Source organism: Poecilia reticulata, linkage group LG13, assembly GCF_000633615.1.
Source record: "Poecilia reticulata strain Guanapo linkage group LG13, Guppy_female_1.0+MT, whole genome shotgun sequence".
Taxonomy (NCBI): domain Eukaryota; kingdom Metazoa; phylum Chordata; class Actinopteri; order Cyprinodontiformes; family Poeciliidae; genus Poecilia; species Poecilia reticulata.
In genome coordinates, this window is record NC_024343.1 from 19096023 (window position 1) to 19118447 (window position 22425).

The window sequence follows — 22425 nt, forward strand, 5'->3', positions numbered from 1 at the left end:
GTTAATCTTTTCCTCCATTTCGCTGCTTTCATTCGGACGCAGCTGTTCCACATCTCCTCTGATGAGCTCATCTGGCTCTTTTGACATTTCCCACCATCTCAACATTTAAGCTCCCAGTTTGTAATGTGATGTTATTTATTAAAAACAAAGACGTTTTTTTTTTCATTCTTATTTTTTTAAGCTTTTTTTTTTTCTTTTTTTTTTTGCCACCGGACAATGTTAAAAAAAAAGATATGAAAAATAATTATCCATTGATATAAAGAAAATGATATGCAAACATTAAATACACATGTGCATTACAATCAGAAAAACAACTTTACAGAGAAACAGTTCAGGTTAGAGTGGACCAGCAAAACAGCGACTTCTAGTACCATCACCTCTCCATGCATAAACTAGTTCTCCAAAATTTAGGGTGAATTTATTATAAGTAAGATCTAACCTTTGAAGTAAAATGTTATTTACTTATAATGATTTATAATTCTGTCAGTGAAATACTTTCATAATTCTTTTTTTTCCTTTACAAATATTACATATTTCCATGTAATAAGAAAAGAAGAAAGCAGTCTTTTGAAGACAGATCAGTCAAGATTAGTTTACCACCGAAAGAGTTTTTGTGGTAATTTTTTCAGAGCGCTTGTTGTAAAGACAACCGCTATGAGTTGTCTTTAACTATTACAACCTTTTACTGTAAAACATGGCAGTAAAAAGTAAAACAGATTTTATATGTAATAATTGAACAAATGAATGGTGATTAAAAAGTACTTCAGAATACGACTTAGAGTGTACAATTTTCTGCACTTGGAACATTTCTGTGGTAGAAATGAAACAACAATCCTAAAAAATATTGATACCAATCCCCCCATAATGCTGATATTATTTTTGATCAAATTTATAGTATATATTACAACCTCACTTAAGGCATATGAAGCTAAAACAGCACTGCAAACATGCAGAACTGGGTCACTTATCATAAAATCTGCCCTATAGTCTCATCAGTGCTTACAGAAGCCAACTGGAACACCGTGTAATTACAGTTACCAGTAGTTTTGTAAGAGTACTATATAGCAGGTTGTTGTTTTTCAATAATTTGCAGCCTGCTCACAACAGCTGGTAGTCTGACCCCTTTTTCTGATTTGCTTTGTTTTTAATCTGTTTTTATGAGATGCTTAATTCAAGCCCAGAAACTCAGACCTGGAATCTGAAAGCTAGATCTGCATGTACAAAACTAGTTTTGAGTTACATCTGAAAACTGGTATAGCTGGTATATCATAGCCTTTACCTCGTGTAAAATGTGTGGCATCATCCGCTAAAGTTACATAATTATTCAAATGAGCTTTATAGAAATAAAATGACTGCTGTGTGACTAAGACATAAATATATCGCGCTAATGCAAAAATATTAGTAATCCAATGATCAGTACCACATTATTTTCATCATCAGACTGCTCTAACCGATTCTGGTTTGCTACAGTTATTCTTATTTAGCTCTTCTCTGACAAATAGCTTTTAAAATGTGTTCTGTCAATATTATTTTCACCCCAATACAGTAAGTCTGAAACAGAGGGAAAGTGCAGTTTGAGCAAGATTAAACCACAGGATGCAGAAATTGACAGTAAGCTTTGTTAAGGAAATATGTCGGATGAGTAAGCAAAAAACATTTTTGCATGACATTCGCTGAAACAGCAGACACTGAAATTACTGGCACATCTGATTTGTCCAAGTCCATTCACAGTCTGCTCATTTTAAGAGTTTGTGCAAGCTTTCTAACGAAACGAACTGCCGCATACGACAACAGTAAACAGTCGTCCAGGTATGAAAGACGTCAGCAGTCGAAACTTGAAGCTGATGTGCATTGATTGATGTGCGATGTGTCATTGTGTGACAGCCTGGTAGTGTGGTCCATTGGTGACATCTCCATTTGTGTCATTGAGGATTTGGAAGACTCCCTGGGGTCTTTGCAGAACGTGGTCATCAGTCTCTTCCTGAACACTTTGCACAGGAAGATGTAAATAAGCGGGTCAAGGCAGACATTAGTTGCAGACAGCCACAGTGTGGTTTCCTTGGCAATGTAGATCGCTTTCTTTGCTCGGCAGTCGCCGCCGTCGCGGGTTTGAGTCAGCGTATAAGGCACTCGTACAAAATGGAAAGGGGCGAAGCAGACGAAAAATACCCCAACCACCACAAACACTTTGGCTTTGGTTCTTCTGTTTGCAGCATGAGATTTGCTCTTTGAGGCTTTGTATGACTCATAGACCTTCTTGCTGATGAACGTGTAGCAAAACACCATCAAGGCAAACGTGCCCCAAAAGATGACCTAAAACAGAAACAAATAAGCCATGAAGCACAACCAATCATCTGGCGTCACATTTTTCCGAGCTGAGTTGTTACTCTGGATTAGGCCTGACTGAAAGTAGTTCTTTCAGTCAGTTTTGAGTCCTTTTTTTTATGGAATATGCATATTCTAAATAAGTGATGTGGTGGATAAGTAGATTAATATGCACCATTAAGCAATTGCTTTTAAATGCTTAGTTCTCAAGCATAAGGATGACTTTCTATTGGATACATCAAATAACTGTTAAGAGTTCAAATAAAGCTTGTTTCTCAGAATATTTCTACAGTGGTTACCTGGCAGAAGTAGTTGAACCCCTCATGCCATAGTTTCCCCGCTTCGCCCTTCATGGAGGAGCATTTCAGTTTGCCCCCCGAGGTTTTAGGGGGCTGGTTGCTGAGAATGACATTGGGCAGGGCCAGAGACAGCATTACAATCCACACTGCTGCACTCAGCCTCTGGCCGACCCGAACCTTCTGCGGGGCACACTTTCCGAAGGGCCTTACGATCTTCAGGTAGCGGTCCAAGCTGATGAGGCCCAGCAATAAGATGCTGATGTACATGGTGATGTAGAAAAGGACAGCAGAGAATCTGCAATAGAAGGCACGTAGCTGCCAGAAACCCACTCCTGCATCACTCAAGATTTTGATAGGGATGGTTAGAGACATCAGCAAGTCGGCCACCACCTGTTGGTAAAGCGTGAAATGTATTTTTTTTTTTAAAATTATTATTATTGTTTCCAACGACTCTGTATCAATAGTAACTTATGTTCTTAAGTAAGAGCTTACCACATTTTTTAAGAAGACCAGAAAAGTTGTGGTGCTGGGAATTCTGAAGAAGATCCACGCAGCTGAAGAGTTCAGCACAAGGGCTACAATACAAAGAATGCTGTATAGAACTGGGAATATCACCGATGTCACACTGCTATCTCTGTCACACTCCTTGGAGACATTCACTGTGGTGTTCATCTTCCAATCCTTAGTGAACCTTTGAAAAGACGATACCATATGTGACCAGTCACATAAAGAAGCATGAAAGTAATACTGAAAGCCCATTTCAGTTTCAGCATCAGGTGCATTTGCAGAAGAAGTGAAAATGATGAAGTGCTGTTGAGAATTTTTGGATGTACCACTCGAACTTGCATCTTTTGACTAACAATGGTTTGTGGTCAATTTGTCACTTCCTCAATTTGTCCCCACATTTTGCATAGATGCACTTCGTGTCCAGCTTCTAGGTTTTATCTGTATAATATAGAACTTGTACTTAAGTACTTGAACCATGGCGTATTGGTTTATGCTTTTGTTGTAGTTTCATTTTTCATAAAAAAAAAAAAAGTCAAATTTGACTAATGTCGCATGTCGCACTCCAATCCCATTTTTTTGGTTGAAATCCCTATTTTACATTATGTTTGGCTGTTAAATTGCACATTTTTCTGCTGTTGACTACATAATAGAAAATAACTGACTCATTTGTTGCCACATTCCACATACAACACCCCTTACTGATACATAGGCATAAACTACCACAACAAAACTACCAACGTACAAGATGGCAAAGGGAAGCAATGACTACTTCCAGGCAATCTGTGACATCGTAAGGCAATTTTAATACATGTAAAGTAGGCTGTTCAATACAATAACTTCCAGTAGAAGCAAAAACTGAACTTTTTCAGGAAGTGCATGCTTTATAGGTTATTTGTTCTTTTTTTTTTTTTTTTTACACCGATTTGGAAAAATCTACATGTGTCCTACTTCTAGAAGTACAACATAATTACCCCTGTGGACTGCAAAGCTGCTACTGTTTTGTAACCCTTATTCATAACTTCTGTGAACAAATCCAAGACGGTGAAAACCTGATGTAAATCAATCAGTCCTAAAGTTAAAGACAGTAGTACTCAAGATATTCTAACAACACAGGAGAACTTTTGAACTAAAACACAATTTTTCCACAAACAATTTTCTTTCACATAAATAATTAAGGTCACTGCTAACAAATCGTGTTGGTTTTTGTTCTGTCATTTAAATGGCATGCAATTGCCAAATAAATTATCACTTGAACATATTTGTTTGAAGATACGACTACCCCACCTGAAAGTGTGTGCGAAATGCAAGGACCAAAGCTGAAGCCCAGAGCAGGCGCTGCGACAGCGTGAACCATGTTTTCAAACAACGGATGGTCTACGCTTGCTCTGCAGCATGATTCTTTGCATACAACCGATGTTTTGTGTCAGTGAAAAGTCGAGACTTACCTGCTGTTGTGACAGTGGGCATTGGAAGAATAACGAGAGCAGTGAAAAGCACACGATTTCACAAAAGAAAAACAGAGAAGTGAAAAATCCAATTCCCCATTTCTCTCTAACTGCAACTCGGAAAGATAACAAAAATAAATAAAAATACTGAAACAAAAGTAAAAAAGCTATTTCTTTTTTATCAGTATTAAAAAAAGTAAAAATAAATAAATAAAAACAGCTTCTGATATTAGGACTGAGCCTCCCTGTTCCTCTGAGCTTTGTCCCTCCTGCTGCTTTTCTGCTTTTAACTGCGTGTGTGTGCATGTGTGTGTGTGTGATGCTCTTACAATGGGTGGTCTCTGGAGTTATTGTGAGGCTGTCTTGTCACAATCCCAATGAGTTAGCTAGTCTTCCTCCGGGTGAAAGACCCCTTCCTTCCTTGCTTCCTGTTCCAATTGTCTGCCGAGAGTCTTGTTCTACTCCGTGCCAGTCCCTCTGCCTCCGTCAGCCCCACTCGCTGTTGACAGCCAAATGCTAAACCAACAGCAAGTTTCTCAAGGTTTAGACCTCCTGCAAAATGTTGCACCCTCCCTTTGCACCACAGCATGCGTTTATCTCGGTCTAAAACAGAAAGTGGTCTCTGGTGAGTAGAGGAAGGACTTTAAATGACAGCCACTGACATTTTTTTTTAAAATCCTCTGAAAGGAACAGCAGAATTGATGGTATTTCTCAAAATAAATTATTTGTACACTCTATTACTGCAGTAATATGACAGTCAAATGCAATACATGATATCCTCCAGTTTGTAAATCAAGTTTTGCTTTGACATCTCAATTCCCCTCTGTGTTAAAAATAAAAGTTGTTATTATTATTATTTTTTCCTGAGAACTGTCCAAAATGACTTCCTGTGTGATTTTCCCTGGATTTGACCCAGGAATTATGACAGATGGAAAGAACGTGCTTAAGAGATAGTATGCATGCTAAAAAAAAAAAAAAAGTTGCTCTTCAGCCAGTCTTTAAAACTGTGAGTGAGATTAATATCTATTTTAAATCCGCACATACTTCCAGTTTCGTATCTCAGATATAATTTGAGATCCATCAAACACATGACAAGGAGGTTTGTTTTTAAGGGTGTTTATTGGGTTGTTGAAATGTGCAACATTCCAATATAATTATGCAATTTCTGTCACTTTAAGTTGGAGTTCTTAAAGCAGTGAGACCGAAGTCACGTTGCACACAACTTGTACATCTTAAAGTACAACTTGTACATCTTAAAGTAAACCACACAAAAACGACTGCAGCTGCTGATAGAGACGCTGAATATTAGCAGACAGCCCTTGACCTCTCAAAACGACTACATTTTGCGTTCTAATATAGCAGACAAATAAAGTGACATGACCTACAAACTGCATCGACATCTGAGCTCAAATCATAGCTGATATGAAACACATTTTTTTATTTTTTATTTTTAAATCACACCATTGTAAATCTGCCTTGTGTTTCTGCGGCGCAAGCAATTATGTTGCTTTACGTGTCTGGTACTGAGCATGCTATTTTAATTCCAGCAAAGCCAGGCTGCGTGAGTGTTGCAACTTGGGGGAACTATATGTAGTGCGCACGGAAACCACTGTGGTATTTATTCAAGAGCCACTAAAATGTTACACCAGTGGCACCTTTTATGGACGTTTTGTCTACACCAACAAAGATTAACCAAACTCGGCCTGCTGAATGCTTGCAGTGACCCACAAAGTAAAACTTTTTGACTCGTTTTCTTAGTAATCCTATATTATTGAGAAAAGCAAATAATCAAGTGAGAACGTGAGGTCACGTGAAGACTGAGTTTATAACAACATACTATTATCAGAAGAAAGTCAGACAATGCTTAATAACAGAATAACAAAAAAAAAAAACAGTTGCAGTGTTGCCACAGAAAAAGTCCTTGGAGAGGACATCTTGTTTCTTGAAGGGGTTTTATTATGTATTCTCCAGGCATATTGTACCATTTCACACCACAATCAAGTAACTATGTCACTTTCAGTTGTTATAGAAATGCTGTGGATGTCAAATATGTCTTTGAAATAATTTGACGCCTTGAAATCGACCTCTGTCTCTTTAAGAAGCTGCTGCTCTTTCCAACACTCCTCCTTCAGCATCACAGCAGTACTTCTCCATTTTGTTGTTTAGATTCGTTCTTAGGGCCACTGGACTGAGAAGTGGTTCATATGGTGAACTCAGTGGACTCCAAGGTGTTGCCTAATTGCCTCTGCTAGTCTGGTGGAGTCAAGTGGGGAAGGTGTGATGGAGGGCTGGTCTCCATGGAAGACCAGCCCTCCATGATGAAAGCTCGGCTGGAGACTACAAAGAGGAGCTTTGTGGAAGTAGAGTTGTGTGAGCACAAGCGTTTAGGCATCCTGTATAGTTGCCGAAACACCTATACAGGTGTTTAAAATCAAATTAAGATTAATTGGATTTTAATTTTGCCAATTAAAATCCAGATTTTACATTTAAAGTGTTCTTAGGGTCTATAGTGATGTTTCTATTAAGGTTTTTATGATGCACAGTTTGCAGTACTGTGTTAGAGAAGACTGATGGAAATGGTAAAATTGTGGGAAAAAAAATTCTGTTCATTTCAGATAAAAAAATAATTTTTTTTGGCTTTTTCAAAAAAGAGTTCATGTCTAAAACAGGAAATGGAAACACATTGGCCAAATAAGTTCTGACGTAGCAAACTTTCGATCTGAGCAAACTGGTTGATCTGAGCACAACACTTGGAAAAAATACCTCCAGCCCCGAGGGGAAGACTGTCAGCCCGGAGTAGCCACTGGGAGGCACTGCAGGCTGGGATGGGATTGATGGAGTGGAATATTTTCCATCTTTGACTGGTTTTTGAAACAGTGACAGGATAATCTGAAGGTCATCCGTCATTTTAATAGAGGAATATAATGGAAGCAAGCAAGGAAAAAAAAAAACCCAACACACTAACAAACGGGATCTGAAGTTGCACAAAATACTCTTAAATTCTTCCCTTCAAGAACCACGTAATGACATATCTACATATTTGACTGCAGCTTCAGCAAGGCAAGGCGTCTTTGAGCTTTTGCTTTCCTGGTGCTTTAAAGCAGTTTTCCATCATCGACATTAGTTTCTCCTTGAACTCTCGACAAAGGAAGACGTAGAGCAGGGGGTCCATGCAGATGTTTGTTGTGGCGAGCCAGTGGCTGAGTTCCTTGGCAAACCTTAGATATTCATAGGTCTGAGAGCAGTCTGCGTTAGAGTAGCTGACTTGCTGAGAAGTGTACGGGATCCTGATGATGTGGTACGGGCCAAAGCAGATGAAAAACACAATGATGACGAGAAAAACGCGCAGTTTGATTTTCTGCTTCCCCTGGCTGTTGTTGCTACCAGAGTTTCTGTACGACTGGATAACTCTGTTTGCGATGCAGATGTAGCAAACGACAATGACCACGCTAACAAACCAAAAGAATATGTTCAGGAGGAGAGATGTTTGCTCGTGAAAATGCACTCCCGCCGGGCCTTTCAGAACCATGCACGTGGTGATTAATGAGGCGTTGGCCACGGATTTGTTCGTCAGGAGGATATTTGGCAAACCCGTACCTCCGAACAAAACCAGCCAGACTGTGGCGGATATCACTTTGCTCATGGTGAGACTCTGCCCAAACATCCTGCTGTGCGGCATCATGATCTTAAAGAAACGGTCCAGGCTGATGAGCCCCAGCAAAGCAATACACGTGTACTGCGCGTTGTAGAAAATGACAGCAAAAAAACGGCATGTCGGTCCAGCCAGTTGCTCCCATGTGGTAGGCAAGTCTGCTGCGGCTTTCATTGGGATCATCAGGGTCATGACTATGTCGGCAGCCACGAGGTTTTTAAGATACACCACGAAGGTGGAGGTCGACTTCAGATGCACGGACACCCACGCTGCCACCACATTCAACAACAAGGCAATGGGGAACATGAGAAAGAAGAGAGTTGGGACTATGTAAGGGTTGTAGGAAAACCTCTCACAGACTGACTGATTGAGAGCTGAATAGAGGGACGGATTCGCGTTATCTGAGGAAAATAAACACAAAGATGAAAGTGGTTAATGTTATTTCAATGATAGCAGCTAACTTGAGAACTGATTTGAGCTTTTGAACAGCCGCGTGATGGATGAAGCTTCTCACCTTGGTTTTCATTAATTTGTGGATCCAGGTAATCAGCCATGATCTGTTATTTATTCCATGCAAATTTTGAACTGGAAGATAATATAAAGGAGTGTTTTTTATTTTCAAGCAAACAGCCGGCTATTTCATTGTGCTTGTATGTTTATTTTGATACTTGATGACATTTTGCAAACAAAATTTGTCTTTTTTGTCTTTTACGGAGTTTAGAGACACCAAGCACCAAAGTGTATAAAAGGTAAAGGTTAAACTAAATTTGATGAAAATATTTTTGGTCGTTTGAGTGGGCAAGCAGTCTTTTAATCTGAGTTATTCTGCAGCCTAAAGTGGAACAACAATGACAGAGATACATTTACATTAAATTACATAAAAAGCCCCAAGCCATGATAAATTTACATTTAAACGACAAATGTTTCGCCTAAATATATTATTACCTCAGTAAAAAAAAATAAAAATACATGGAATGCAAAAACTTTAAATTTGATCAGGTTTATGACTGGAAATAATGAACTATTGATGTCCCTGTAGCTATCTCATATTTTCTTGTAATGTGTTATCTCAATAAATACAGACATTATCTCTCAGAATCGCTAAAATTATTTTATTCCGCACAGTTTTTTCTGTAAAATTACACCTGCTTATTACATTTTCATAGAAACATATATGCTTTAGGTGCTTTCTGGCAGCAAAACAGAATGGCTTTTCATTGAGAGACCTTACAGGTGACAAAGAAAACAAGTTTAACTTGCACATATCTGCAGAAAAATCTCTTATCTGTTAATTATAATATCACAAAACATGTACCATATCATATTTTCAACTACTTCACACATTTTGTACTCGGGTTTACTTTAAATTATGTACAAGATATCACTTGTAAAAAAAAAAAAAATCCTTTAACTCTTAGGAAATATTTAGTTTTTCTCAGAGCACCAAATGTTTAGCTTTAAAATTTTTTTTTTTTAAATATTATTAATTCATGATAAGTTTAATCACTAATTATTATGTCATGAGTTATCTTTGACCATCCTAATAAAAATATATCTATCATAACCAACAATAAGAAAAAAAACCCTGTTATGATAAAAACTTACGACAGTTGAATTCAGTCGCTCATCAAGCGCAGAAGTACATGTTGGGTCAGTCTGACAGAGATATGCTATTATAGGCGCTCAAGAACCACCTCTGATTTTCCTAGCAAACACATTGAACTGAAAGCTGTTTTAAGACTGGCAATTTTTCAGGGCATATGCAAAAATAGGGAAAACGTGATGGTGTTTTCCAAAAACAAACAGGCACTGTGGAGCTGACACATGAGACCCAAGCCTCAAGCTGAGGGCTGATATACTTGATATTTTAATTGAACTTTTAAACATATTATATTTATCTGTTGCCGATTACCAGAAATGAAATACTAATCTTGAACATAGGTTTTTGTTTTTCCATTAGAAAATTAAAACACATGACCTTTTATTAAGACCTTGCACTTTCTTTAACCTTGGTTTATGAAAATTCAAATACCGGAAATATCTAAAGAAAGCTGAGAAAATTATTTCTCTGAGTACGATTTGATTTTATACATATATATGTTTGCACATTTTGGATTGTTTCGTAAAGAATAAAAGAATGCCCTGACCCAGGAGGCAGTTTCTAGTGAGTTGCTAGAAATTTTGAGAACTTATTTGTCTCTTTTCTTTCTTTCAATGAATCTCTGACCCACTAATAGAAGTTAATGTCAAGTGAAGGAGTTTTGCAACTATCAACTTTGACTTTTCTCTTTTTTTTCATATTCCATCCTTCGGTCTTAATAAAATGCAGCTTTGAGGTTCAAGAAGGATAAAAGTATAACTATTTTTTTCTGACAAGGTGCATTTTATGGCTGAAAAAGAACATGTGATGACCTTACAATTTCAGAAATAGCCCTTCATATGCCAAATGGTTTTATGTCACTTTTAGCACACAGAACTTTGTCTTAATAAATCTTATACTGCACACCTGCTTTTAAATTTGTGAAATAAAAAACTCTATCCTTTAACTCATGTTAAGTCTCAATAATTTCAAAACAGGATTACATCAAAATAACTGATTAAATCTCATCTTAGTGGACAGATCATTCAGTCATCTGTCATGATTCATTTACTACAGCCTTTACATACTGCACTCTGGAAAACATGGATATATTAACATAGTGTTCTGTTTTCACCCTAGAGTTCTTACCTATTGGGGTAGTAAAAAAAAAAAACCCAAACAAATCACCAAAAAGCTATTTAATACATGTTTACCTCTCATTTTCACAAATTAACGTCAAAAAAATAATTTCATTAAAGAGAAATATCCAAATATACAGAGAATACAAGACTGGGGGAAAGGATTTAATTTACCCCCCACCGAGATTTACTAGAGATTTGATATATGGTCAGCTTGTAAGACAAAAATCCCAAGCATGTCTCGTCTCCATTACGATTACTCTAAAACTCATCTACAAGAATCACTGATGGTACTTAGTTTCATTTCAGCTGAACTCAGAAAAAAAATATTGGCATCAAGAATTTACAAAGGCAAACAGAAAGTTTATTAATGGACAAAAATTAATTTGTTGAGTAAGCTCAACCATTTCTGTATAAAAAGGAACCATTTTCTTACAAGATTCCCAGGAATGGGAATCTTGCAGAAAATTGCAGTCGTGCAATTGTAAAATTGCACGACTTCTGCATATTTGGGGTGAATATTTGGGGATGCAAAAGTCGTGGTTTTTGTTTGATATTTGTTCTTCTTTTTTTATGTTTTGCAAAATACACAACACACTAAAAAAGCAAGAACAACAACAACAAAAAACAACCCCTGATTTCAAATGTCTCTCAATTTGGAGCAATCTTTAGTTTTCACTGAGATGATACTTTAAAAAAATGTTTGAAAAACACAGTAATCTGTGTAACCAGCCTTTAATCTCAAAAAGATGTCGATCTACATCTGGTCACTAGAGGGCTGTGCAACATAAAAGTTAAAACTGACCTTTTCCCTGTTTTTCTCTTAATAAGACATTTTTAAACCTGAGGAAGTGTCTCTTTTTGACAATCACCTTCTTTGTTTCACTTGTTCAAAATGCATATGCCTGCTCCTTTTACCATGTCAGTCAGTTTGTTTTTATAGCTTTTGCACAGGAGGACATACAGAAACGGGTCGAGGAAGACGTTTGTGGAAGCAACCCAGATGGCTAATTCGTGCAATATGAGCAACCATTCTTGATTGCAGACATCAACTTGATGCAGATTAAGAGGGATGCGTAGTAAATGCAGGGGAACAAAGCACACACAAAACACAAGGAGAACCAGGAAGACCCGTAGTTTGGTCTTCTTCTTTCCTTTGCCGTTGTTGCTCCCGGAGTTTCTGAAGGACTGCAGGACTCTCATTGTGATGCAGACGTAGCAAGACACAGTCAGCACGCTGCAAATCCAGAAAAGGATCTCCATGAAGCTCACCACGTACCTGTGAAAAGTCAACCCAACTGGCCCCTTCAGGGACAAGCAGCTGTCTTCTGAGTCATTGCGAGGAGTTTCATCAGTCAGAATCATGGTTGGGATAGCCGTACCTCCGAACAGCACAACCCAGACGGAGGTGGACGTTATTTTGCTGAACACTACGTTTTGCCCCATCGTGCTTCCCCAGGGCCGAACAATTTTGAAGAAGCGGTCCAGGCTGATAAGACCCATCAAGGTTATGCTGGTGTACAAACTGGTGTAAAAAACGACACCTGCGTAACGGCACATAAAGACCTTAATCTGAATTTGTGCCCCAGGAAGCAGGTTTGCGGCCAAGGGGGGGATGGTCGCTGTCATGAGCAGGTCAGCCAGCACAAGGTTTTTGAGATAAACTACAAAGGTGGAAACTGAGCGGAGGTGGAAAGACACCCAGACCGCGAGCCCGTTGAGCAGTAACGCAAAGGGGAACATGATGAAGAAAAGACAGGCAACGACGACCTTCGTGGCCTCGAGGCTGGAGGGGCTGCAGTCCGAGATGTTTGACGCGTTACCGTACATCCTCGGGGATCTGTCAGGAAACATCGGAGCAACAAAAAATTCTCAGAAACACATAGAAACAAACAAAGCAGTGACATTTGATTTTCATCCCTGATTGACTTGCTAATGTTGTTAATGAGTCTTCCCAAAAAGTACCTCCTTGACCGAAAGCAACATCGCGAAATTAGAAGAGTTTGTCTGGACTTACGTCAGCTGTGGACAGGGTCAGGACAGGGCTCCGAAATGACCTGGAACACGTTTCTGATCGATCAAGAACGGGGAATGACTTCTGCTTTACATCTTATTCCTGCTTTCCCCCAGCATGTCTGATTTGCAATTGCTATTAGGTAAGAAAACATTTGTTGCAGTGTCCAACCAGAGCATTTGAATGCATCCTGAAACTTGAACCTGACAACAAGGAATGGATATTATGTAATTGCCGTTCTACTTTTCCCGCTTTGAAAATCAAAACTTTAGTTGTTGTACAGGCACAATCAACTTAAGATGCTCAATTGCATTAGTTTTTGTCTTCTCTCAAGGGATGTCCCAAGATGCTTTGTTCCCATTTGAAATCATTGACGTTTAGACAATGCTGAATTTCATTCAAAGTTATTTCATTTGCCCGCCTCCTCCATCCTTCCAATTTTGACACTCAGTCAGAGCTTCAGTCAGCCATCTTTGTCACACTCAGACAGCTGAATGTACTGAATTTCTGCTTTGTGATTGGTCGAGTCACGATTTGGCTGAACAAAAACAAACGTATCTGGAGTCAGACCACAGGTACTTCTCAGTTTCTTCAGTATTTAATGAAGTATGTTGCAAAATCTACAGAAGACTCACAACTCAACAAAAACATGTATACAGTCATTAGAACTTAATCTGAAGGGAAAAAAAACAGAAACTGCAAACACAAACATGAAATATGTGAGACACAAAATGTCACCGTACTTTTTGTTTTTAGATAGTCATTTGTCATAACAACATAGAAAAGAAACTTCTTGCTTGTTATATATAGGAAGAGGGAACAGAAACAGACATGCAACTGTTGCAACTTTTGTCATAAAAAACCCCAAAAAAACATGAAAATTAAAAGTCTAAATTCTCATCACTTTCAGTTGCTTTTGGTTACATATTGTATCACATTTAATGCTATTTCTCGTTTTACCATATGTACTATTCTCAACAACAGGACATTTTTGAAGTGCCCTGCAGTCTGTCACAGAAAGTTTACACATCCAGTGCCCGGACACAAGACTCTATCTTATATCCAGCAGATTTATGTGGCTGCGGACGAGTCTCTGACTGACTCTGACCCTCTTTCTGTTAGCCAGCTGCAGGTACCGGCAGGCAGCCGCAGGGTCTTGAACAAAGTGGTCCTGAAGGACCGACAGAGGAAGAAGTAGATCAGAGGGTCCAGCACGGCATTTAGGGAAGAGAGGAAAAGTGTGCTTTCCTTTAGCTGGAAGAAGAAAAGCCGGAGCTTGCAATCAAAGAGAACCCCTCTAGTCTGGCTCATTGTGTAGGGGATTCGTGCAAAGTGAAACGGCACAAAGCACACAAAGAACACCGCTAGCACGAGGAATACATTTGCATTCATTTTTCTCTTGGCTTGGGGAGACTTCCGAGTTGTTTCTGTCCTCGCTGCTAAAGATATCGTCCCTTCAGGGCAGTGGGACTTGGTGCGAGAGTAGGATTTGTACAACTCTTTGGATATTAGAGTGTAACATATTATCACGGCAACCAAGTTCCCCCAGAAAATCACTTGACAGACGTGATTTACCACTTCGTGCCAAAACAGACCAGCCTCTGTCTTCAGGTCACTGCACTTAAAGTATGGAGAAGTTGGGGCTTTTCGTGTAAGGATCACATTTGGCAGGCAGAGGAGCAGCAAAAAGCTCCAGACGGCCCCCGAGAGGAATTTCCTGCGGGCCAGACGGGCAGAGTTGGTGCCTCTGAATGGCATCAGGGTCTTCCTGCAGCGATCGATGCTGATGAGCCCGAAGAACAGGATGCTGATGTACATTGTGAGGTAAAACAACACGGAGGAGACTCGACACACGAAAATCCTGACGTGTGACGGCGCCATGTTGGAGTCGGACAGCACCTGCAAAAATAATGTGTTCATTCCTTTAGGGTTGACTCGTTTTTCCTTCTTTTTTTTTTACATTCACACAGTTTGAGTTTGTTTGAGATTTACAACATTCCAATTATTAAATTGAGGAAAAGGTTTTTAATTCCCTCCAGATATTTTGCCCAGATTTATTACTTATAGATTTTCAGAAGCTCCTATTTGTTAAGCGATTTTTCATCCTCTGGGATAACTTTGACAACAGAAATTTAATAGGAGATAGATGCTGAAAACCTAAAGACATAAACCAAATAATGTCCACCACATGTACTGCCACCAATGATGTTCATTGCATATTTAAAACCTTTTTTCTTTTATTTTAATCTAGATGTAGCCCACACTTTGTGAGTGAAACTATTGAATGTGCCTTGCTTCACAACTCTAACATTTCTGCTTGTGCACCTCTTCACTGAAAGTTTTTCTTCCACTCAACTTTCCAATTATATATCTGCACTGAGCACTGCATGAACAACCAGTTTCTTTTGCATTGACTGTTTCTGATTTATACTCTTGTGAAATGTGTCTATCAGAAACTGAATTGTGTATTTTCATTATTATAAAATAAGCTTTTTCTGTTGACATTTTAATTTGTTGAGTTGCACCTGAATTACCTTTTTCTTTTTGCAACCAAAGATAAACCTCAAAGTTTTATTTTTTTATCTTTTATCTTTACCAGGAGCACCAATACATATGGAGGGCATAGAAGCCACTGATTATTATTATAATTATTTTTTACACAAGCTACATATAAATGTAACAAACCTTGAAGGGGAACGTCAGCGTCATGACAACATCCGCCACAACGATGTTCTTCAGGTAAATAATGAAGTGCGAGCGAGACGGGATGCGAAAAAACACCCAGACTGCAACAGAATTGAGAGAGAGTCCCACCAGGAAAAGACAGGAGTACAAAACGGGCAGAACCAGCGTCTTAAAAACGTTGTTGCGGGAGCAGGTGCTGTTGGTGTGGCTGTGGTTGCTGGGGAACAGCTGAAGGGTTACATTTCCATCCATGTGTGTGGCTAAAAGTAAGAACAAGTAAACGTGGGGTCACTTAAAATGTGAATCAATCAATAGAAAATACACAACAAAAGACAGTGTTTCTTATTTAAAATAATATAAATATATCATTTGACTTTAATTCAGTCTAAAAGTGTAAGAAAAATCTTGAAAAACTACTAAACACGGCTTACGTCTGCTGTGAGATGGGGCTTTGAAGGCCCTATCTCACAGCAGAATCACTTCCTCACTAATTTGTTGTTGCAAATTTAATATAAGCTTCTTAACCGACCTGATCGTTTTGATGATGCGTATCAGTGCAAATTCTTGGTATCTCTTCTCAGTATTCTCTCCAGATGTCATGCTCCGTACGCTTTATGCCGTTTCGTGACTGTCTCTGTGTTTTAAGCAGTTTTGTTTCTGTGTCATCATAAGATGACACTCTCATTTCTCCATTCTCTTTCCTGAGACAACAAGTCGTAAAAAATGTTTTTATTTCTAGGTATGCATAGCAGCTAATCAGAAGACTTTTGTAAGTTTTTAATATGGGGTTTGGCTTTCTTTAAACTGAATTTGAAAAATGTGAAAACTGTAGCATCTATAAAAAAAACAAACAAAAAAAACCAACAAGAAACACAGTTGCTTTCCTGCAATCTCTATTTTTAAACCATTTGACCTCTGTTATACAGATATGTGCTTCCTCTCTGCAGTTTTGTTCCTATTTGTAACAGTTGTGCAAATAGGAGCTGCCCAGCCTGCAGGAGCTCACCAAGCCTCCGAGTTGTGCAATGCGGATGTCTGGATAAGTCTGTGAGGATTTGGATTTTGTGTGTCTTTTCAGTTAATCAAGTCTCTGTGTTGTCCCTTTTACCCCTTGATTTTCCCCAGCCGTCCATCCTTTTCCTTGATTACCTTCCCTGTGTATTTAAACCCACTTGTGTCTCTAGTTCCCTGTCAGATCCCAGTCGTGTCGCTGTGTTACCAGTTGCTACCAGTTGCTACCAGTGTCTGAGCTCCTTGTCTCTGCTCACTTGTGCTGCCTGGATTTTTTTTTTGTACAATTCGTCATTAAACCATCATTTACTCTTCATACCTGGGTCTCACCACCTACAACTACCGTTTCTTGGCAGCAGGATCCAACCAGAAGCAACTATGGTGAGGTTAGGGATAAAGAACATTTATTTTCTAGCCTCCACAGTTTGACCATACAGACAATTTTACACTAACATAAGATTACATTTACACAAGTCCGCTGTCTGGAATATGCCACTAGTTTTGGTTGCTATGTTAAATGGGGGAGGAGCGGAAACATCCCAAAACACCTTGAATCTGCTGTAGTTGTTATGCCAGGCACTGTCATTTTAGCATGTCGTTATTTATTTTTTTGGTAATACTTTATTTGAAGGGGGGTGAATAAGACTGACATGACACTTTCATAAACATGACATAACACCTGTCATGAACATGAATAAGCCTTCATGAATATTTATGACAGTTGTCATAAAGTGTCATTCGGTAAATTATGACACTTTTAATACAAAGTTGACATTATTCAAAATGTCTTTGTTACAACAACTTGATATTAACCAAGAAATCACTACTGATATAAATTTGTCACAAAAGTATTACTGATTGCACTTTAAAAATTAGGTAACTTTGTTATTAAAGGTAAAGTATAATCAGTAATGGTATCTTGGTTAATGTCAAGTTGTCATAACAAAGACATTTTGAATAATGTCAACTTTGTATTAAAAGTGCCATAATTTACCGAATGACGCTTTATGACAACAGTCATAAATATTCATGAAGGCTTATTCATGTTCATGACAGGTGTTATGTCATGTTTATGAAAGTGTCATGACAATCTCATTTAGAAACCAGCAACCCACCTCCGTCTCCCATGAACTAGGTATTGTGTTAAACTGAACAACTTAAGTAGCACACAGAGCACAATGTCATCTGCCAGTGTTTTTGTTGTCGTACCTGTACCTGCGTAGAACAAACTCTGCAGACAGCTTTGGAGGAGATGACTGAGTCTTCAGCTCACTAATTATCTCCCAGAAGGAAGGTGAAGCAACAAGGAGTGGAGGAAGTATGAGAACAGGAAGCAGGGTTGAGGATGAGGGGATGAGGTGGGATGAGGGGATGTCCAGCTGAGGTTAAAAGAGGTTGCGGGTCCAAAGTATGTGACTGAAAATGTCCCAGTTTCTCTCTGTATAAAGCGTCTACCAAAAACAAGCAGCCGACTTGCGGTCATGTGGTTGAGGGACATTCATTTTGGCGCATGCTCTTCAAGGACCACCGATCAAACTGAGCCAAGATTCTCTGAAACCCTCCCGTTGCAACATGGTGTTTCGTCATAACAGTCAAACAATCAAACAATCAGTCGAGTTCGTATCGCACATTTCAGCAAGCAGACAGTTCAAAGTACTTTACTTCATAAAAATGCAAAAAAGTGTTTTTATGCGTGGTCTTCAACAATACTGTAAACACAGAGATGATGGCAGAGAGGAACCAGTTCAAGGAAAGAGGAAATGACCATCGATGAGCTGGAATATCTCTTTTTTATTTCTCCCTATTATCAGAAGCCAAAACAAACAAACAAAAAAGAACAGAAAGTGCTCGCTGTGTGCATCCTCCTGGCCTCAGACCAATGCTCTTAAGATTCCAGCAAAACCGGAATTTCCGCCCAATTGGTTCACCTAAAGAAACTTTAACTTGATAAAAATCTCATCAACAATCAATTAATGATAATTATTGGTTATTACACAAGACACATATTGATGCCGATTTCGATTTCTTACACCATAAACAACAATGTCATACAAACTCTTTGGTTTAAATGTTTGGAGGTTTAACCTTCTCTTTCTTAAATTTGATCTGTGTGGCTCTTTCCAGCAGTTTGGCAACAAACAGCAATCTTTTTTTTTTTTTTTTTTATAAAAAAGTCAATTACTCATGTCCATTTAAACATATTGAAACTTCCACAAACTGAGTCAGACCTATTAATGTCCACCTAATGTAACCTTACATTTAATAATAATCAAGAAATAAACTAAGTAAGCCAAATTCTACTTCAAATACATAGATGTGTTTTTGACATTTTGGATGAATAGCAGACAAGAGCGACTCTATCACAGATTAAGAACCGGTGCCAGACCATGTTGCCTCTCACTTCTTCTTTTTCTTACTTGACCCATGTCTCTTTCTGCCCTCCATCCTCTGATGAGCCAGCAGGGCGTGTCGCAACTTCCTGCTTTTGTGTCAAGAATGGTGCATATAGAATACATGCATTTCTTAATGAAAGCTTTTAAGTCTTCCAGTGTGTTTGTACAATGTTTGGTGTCGTGGATATGAATGTCAGCTAAACTGTATTAAACTCAATGTGTTGTATCTGGAATCGATTTCCTGTCTGTTCACATTTGTTGTACATCCAGTCATGTTTTCCACAGCTGTGATCTATGCACATCTGCTTCAGATCAGAAGGAAATTAAGTGCACATCATTCAGCAGAGGACTAGCTTCATGTAAATATTCTTCGTAAAATTTCAAATTGTTCAGTTCAGTGTCAGTTTACAGGACTGGGCATTTCTTCCACAGCCAGACAGTGTTGGTGCTCCTGCAACAGCTCAGTAGGGTTGAGAACTGGAGACGGTGTTGACCACTCCATTATAGACAGAATACTGGCTCACTGCTTCTTTAAGTAGGTCTTGAGCTGTTTGAAGCTTTGCTTTGGGTCATTCTCTGGATGTCGGACAGAATTGGCTCCGGTCAATCACTGTCCACACGGTATGGCTGTGGCATTGAGAAGTGGATTTTCACTTTTACCCTGCGCAAATCTCCCACTTCACCAGCACCAAAGCATCTCCAGACCATCATGTTTCCTCCTCAATGCAGCGTCAAGCACTCCTCTTGTATATTTTTCATTTCTTCTGTGTCTCAAAAGATGCCTTCTTTGTGATCCAAACACCTCAAACTTAGATTCACCTGTCCACAACATCTTTCTCCAATCTTCTTCCATCCAGTGTTTGTGCTTTTTTTGGCCCATCTTTATTCTTACCTTTTGTTGATGAGTCCTCCTTGCCTGTTTTTACTCTTTCATATAGCAGGGTTTTTTTTCAATCAACTCCCTTTGCATGCAGTTTGATCTAGTATATCATTAATATACTAGATAAGAGTTAGTTGGGACCCTTTTATCCCAACTGACTCTTATCTTCATCTTTATTTTTTACATACGTTCAAAAATTGCAAGATGAACTCAGAGAGTTGGGGGAGAAAACATGCCACGGTCATCATCTTGTTTCTGTCGTTCCAATTTGCATTAATCATTTTTTAGACCAAAGCATAAGCAAATGATATGCGGATGCTCAGCTTCAGACATATGGGATATTTCATTTGGTGTAATGTTTTCAAACACCTTAGACAGTAACAAAGCAAATAAATTAAACTGATCTGCCTTCGTTTTCCATTTTAAAGGTGTTAAGTGTTCCACTGGCACACATGCTTTCTTTCACAATGTTTGTTCATTGATTGTTCCATCTCTCATGTCACCCCTCGACCTTCAGGTGCTACAGGTCCAGTTGCCGCTCGCAGAGTCCAAATAATTACACGGTGGGCAGAATGAAATCTGCTCTCCATTGAGACTCACCTTTAGCAGTCCTTTCAGAATCCATTTGTGATTCAAGTTCAGGCAGAAGCAACAAAGCGAGATGCCTTTTGCTTGAGAGAAAACATAAAACCAGCAAGAATTACAGCATAAGACCGACGAGGCTGGCTGACGGAGACCCAGTGTGATGCTAAACCGTGACCCCTGACCCCTGACCCCTGACCCCTTCTTGACAGGCAGAGACCGTCGATCTTTTTCTCAGGTTAACTGGCAAAAAACGCAGCAGTGAAACTTCTTTTCACATAAAGAAGAAGGAAAAACAATCACGGTGGCCCACGGTTGTGATTTGTTTGCGACTCTCTACGTGTCTAAGTTTATGTGTATACATTTCCTCTGGCAGCTGTTCAAATTTCTTTCTCCATGCACAATTAAAATGTGGAGGCCAAGCTTTGTTTTGACAGTGTAAGGTTTCTTTAGCTACTGCTGCTGCTGGTATTCCAGTGTAGGCATCCGGACGTCTGCTTTCCATATGGATCCATGCCGACAAATCCGTGGCGAGTCATACGGAGCAAAGGTTTTGTACAAAAGGTGGGAGGTTTTTTCTGTTTTTTATTTAACTTTTTTTTCACCAAGAAAATTCCAAAAGAGATTGAAAAGCTCTGTTGCGAGAAAACCCCGGCCAAGACTAGCAGCAGAACACAGATTACAGAACATTCACAGTAAAAACGGGAGAAGTTAACGGCGTCATAAATAAATTAAAAGTTTTTTTCACTTCAAACCTCTACAGATGGATGATTCTTTCTTAAAATCAGAACGAACAGCCTAAAGAAAATGGAAAAGCTTTCTTTCCAAGTTCAGTTCGACCTTTAGGCACCGAAAGTAAAAAATAATTCAAAATCTTGCTCTAGTGCACCATCTAGTGTTAATTATCAAGAAGAATTTCAGGGTACGGTCAGTAGCAGCTGCTAGTGTTATTCTTGTGGGCTCCATATTAGTTCTCCAATGTCTGACTTAAGAACATTCCTTCCTCTCTTATTGGTCTCACGTGTCCACTGCGGGTGTGTTGACTCTCTGGATCAAAACGGGATAAGCGCACACAGACGCACACAGACGCACACAGACGCATCAGGGGATCCAACTGCTCCTGGACTTTGGCGTATTTTGGCAAACAACCTTATTGATTCCGAACTTCCTCCAGGTTGCTGCTGACAAAAAGATGTTTTCCTGGCAACAGCTTTTTTTTAGCAGAACTCAAGTCCGATGTCTGCAAAACGCATCAGAGAATGACCACTGCTGTACTTCTCAAATGCAGTCATTCCCTATTTCTCCGGTATTCAGCAACCAAAGTAGATCAATTGATGAAAGTGCATTTGTTTTTAGCGTCTACTACTGTGATTTATTTAGTGTTCTGAATACAATTTTATGTATTGTCTTGGTCTCTCAAGTTTTTCTGAGCTTTATCAATCAGTCAATCAAGTTTATTTGTATCACATTTCAGCAACAAGTCAGCTTAAAGTGCTTTACATAATAAAAACACAAAAATACAAAGTTACAGAACACACAATCTACATACATCAGTGAGGTAAAATGGAAAGTGTTGAGGAAAAATGACTATTTTTAGTGTTTAACACAGTTTAAACCTTTTAGAACAAATTTCTTAATTTTGAACAGGTTGCTGTTAGTGATTTGAAACTGAAACTATTGCTGGGTAAGTATTGAATAGAGATCTGCAGGAGAGCTTCTGCTCAGACCCCTGGGGTCTTATCATTAAAGACAGGAGGTCATAAATTAACATATGCAGGAAGGTGGAGGACAGTATCACTTGAATTACTGTGAGAAAAGGAACTTTGGTCGGTTCACGTAACCAGGATGAGAAGTCTTCCAAAACTAACATCTGACATGGTGCAAAAACTGAATATAACATAAAATGTTTCAAAT

At 38.9% G+C, this 22425-nt stretch overlaps 4 protein-coding genes across 6 annotated transcripts; all 4 read right to left on the reverse strand.

Moving 5' to 3' along the window:
• Positions 1-252: 252 nt before the first annotated feature.
• LOC103474697 (P2Y purinoceptor 13-like) lies at positions 253-5056 on the reverse strand. 3 transcript variants are annotated; one of them, XM_008425836.2, is made up of 4 exons: positions 4906-5056; positions 3117-3315; positions 2625-3014; positions 253-2313 (listed from the first exon to the last, which is right to left on the reverse strand). In XM_008425836.2, exons 2-4 carry the CDS (start codon positions 3294-3296, stop codon positions 1822-1824), a joined length of 1062 nt encoding a protein of 353 aa, XP_008424058.1. In that variant the 5' UTR covers positions 3297-3315; positions 4906-5056; the 3' UTR covers positions 253-1821. The 3 variants fall into 3 exon arrangements, with proteins under 3 accessions (XP_008424058.1, XP_008424059.1, XP_017163588.1); XM_008425837.2 differs by lacking the exon at positions 4906-5056 and adding an exon at positions 4577-4685; XM_017308099.1 differs by lacking the exon at positions 4906-5056 and having other exon boundaries at positions 3117-3383.
• A 2501-nt stretch (positions 5057-7557) lies between these two features.
• LOC103474729 (P2Y purinoceptor 13-like) lies at positions 7558-9860 on the reverse strand. Its single transcript, XM_008425883.2, has 3 exons — positions 9834-9860; positions 8743-8813; positions 7558-8629 (listed from the first exon to the last, which is right to left on the reverse strand). The coding sequence occupies exons 2-3, from the start codon at positions 8780-8782 to the stop codon at positions 7629-7631; spliced, it is 1041 nt and encodes a 346-aa protein (XP_008424105.1). The 5' UTR covers positions 8783-8813; positions 9834-9860; the 3' UTR covers positions 7558-7628.
• A 1968-nt stretch (positions 9861-11828) lies between these two features.
• Positions 11829-12776, reverse strand: LOC103474730 (P2Y purinoceptor 13-like). Its single transcript, XM_008425885.1, has one exon. The coding sequence runs from the start codon at positions 12774-12776 to the stop codon at positions 11829-11831; it is 948 nt and encodes a 315-aa protein (XP_008424107.1).
• A 766-nt stretch (positions 12777-13542) lies between these two features.
• LOC103474698 (P2Y purinoceptor 12-like) lies at positions 13543-16311 on the reverse strand. The gene is made up of 3 exons (XM_008425838.2): positions 16175-16311; positions 15646-15905; positions 13543-14859 (listed from the first exon to the last, which is right to left on the reverse strand). Exons 2-3 carry the CDS (start codon positions 15895-15897, stop codon positions 14032-14034), a joined length of 1080 nt encoding a protein of 359 aa, XP_008424060.1. The 5' UTR covers positions 15898-15905; positions 16175-16311; the 3' UTR covers positions 13543-14031.
• Positions 16312-22425: the final 6114 nt, after the last annotated feature.

Excerpts from the sequence above, each read along its gene's own strand:
- LOC103474697 (XM_017308099.1), bottom strand. The coding sequence starts at position 3,383 with ATGGGCTTTCAGTATTACTTTCATGCTTCTTTATGTGACTGGTCACAT. Across the intron at positions 3,015-3,116 it reads TGGTCTTCTTAAAAAATGTG|GTGGTGGCCGACTTGCTGAT; the intron begins GTAAGCTCTTAC and ends CTTTACCAACAG. Across the intron at positions 2,314-2,624 it reads GGTTCAACTACTTCTGCCAG|GTCATCTTTTGGGGCACGTT; the intron begins GTAACCACTGTA and ends TTTCTGTTTTAG.
- LOC103474729 (XM_008425883.2), bottom strand. The coding sequence starts at position 8,782 with ATGGCTGATTACCTGGATCCACAAATTAATGAAAACCAAG. Across the intron at positions 8,630-8,742 it reads ACAAATTAATGAAAACCAAG|ATAACGCGAATCCGTCCCTC; the intron begins GTGAGAAGCTTC and ends TATTTTCCTCAG.
- LOC103474730 (XM_008425885.1), bottom strand. The coding sequence starts at position 12,776 with ATGTACGGTAACGCGTCAAACATCTCGGACTGCAGCCCCTCCAGCCTC.
- LOC103474698 (XM_008425838.2), bottom strand. The coding sequence starts at position 15,897 with ATGGATGGAAATGTAACCCTTCAGCTGTTCCCCAGCAACCACAGCCAC. Across the intron at positions 14,860-15,645 it reads CGCTGACGTTCCCCTTCAAG|GTGCTGTCCGACTCCAACAT; the intron begins GTTTGTTACATT and ends TTATTTTTGCAG.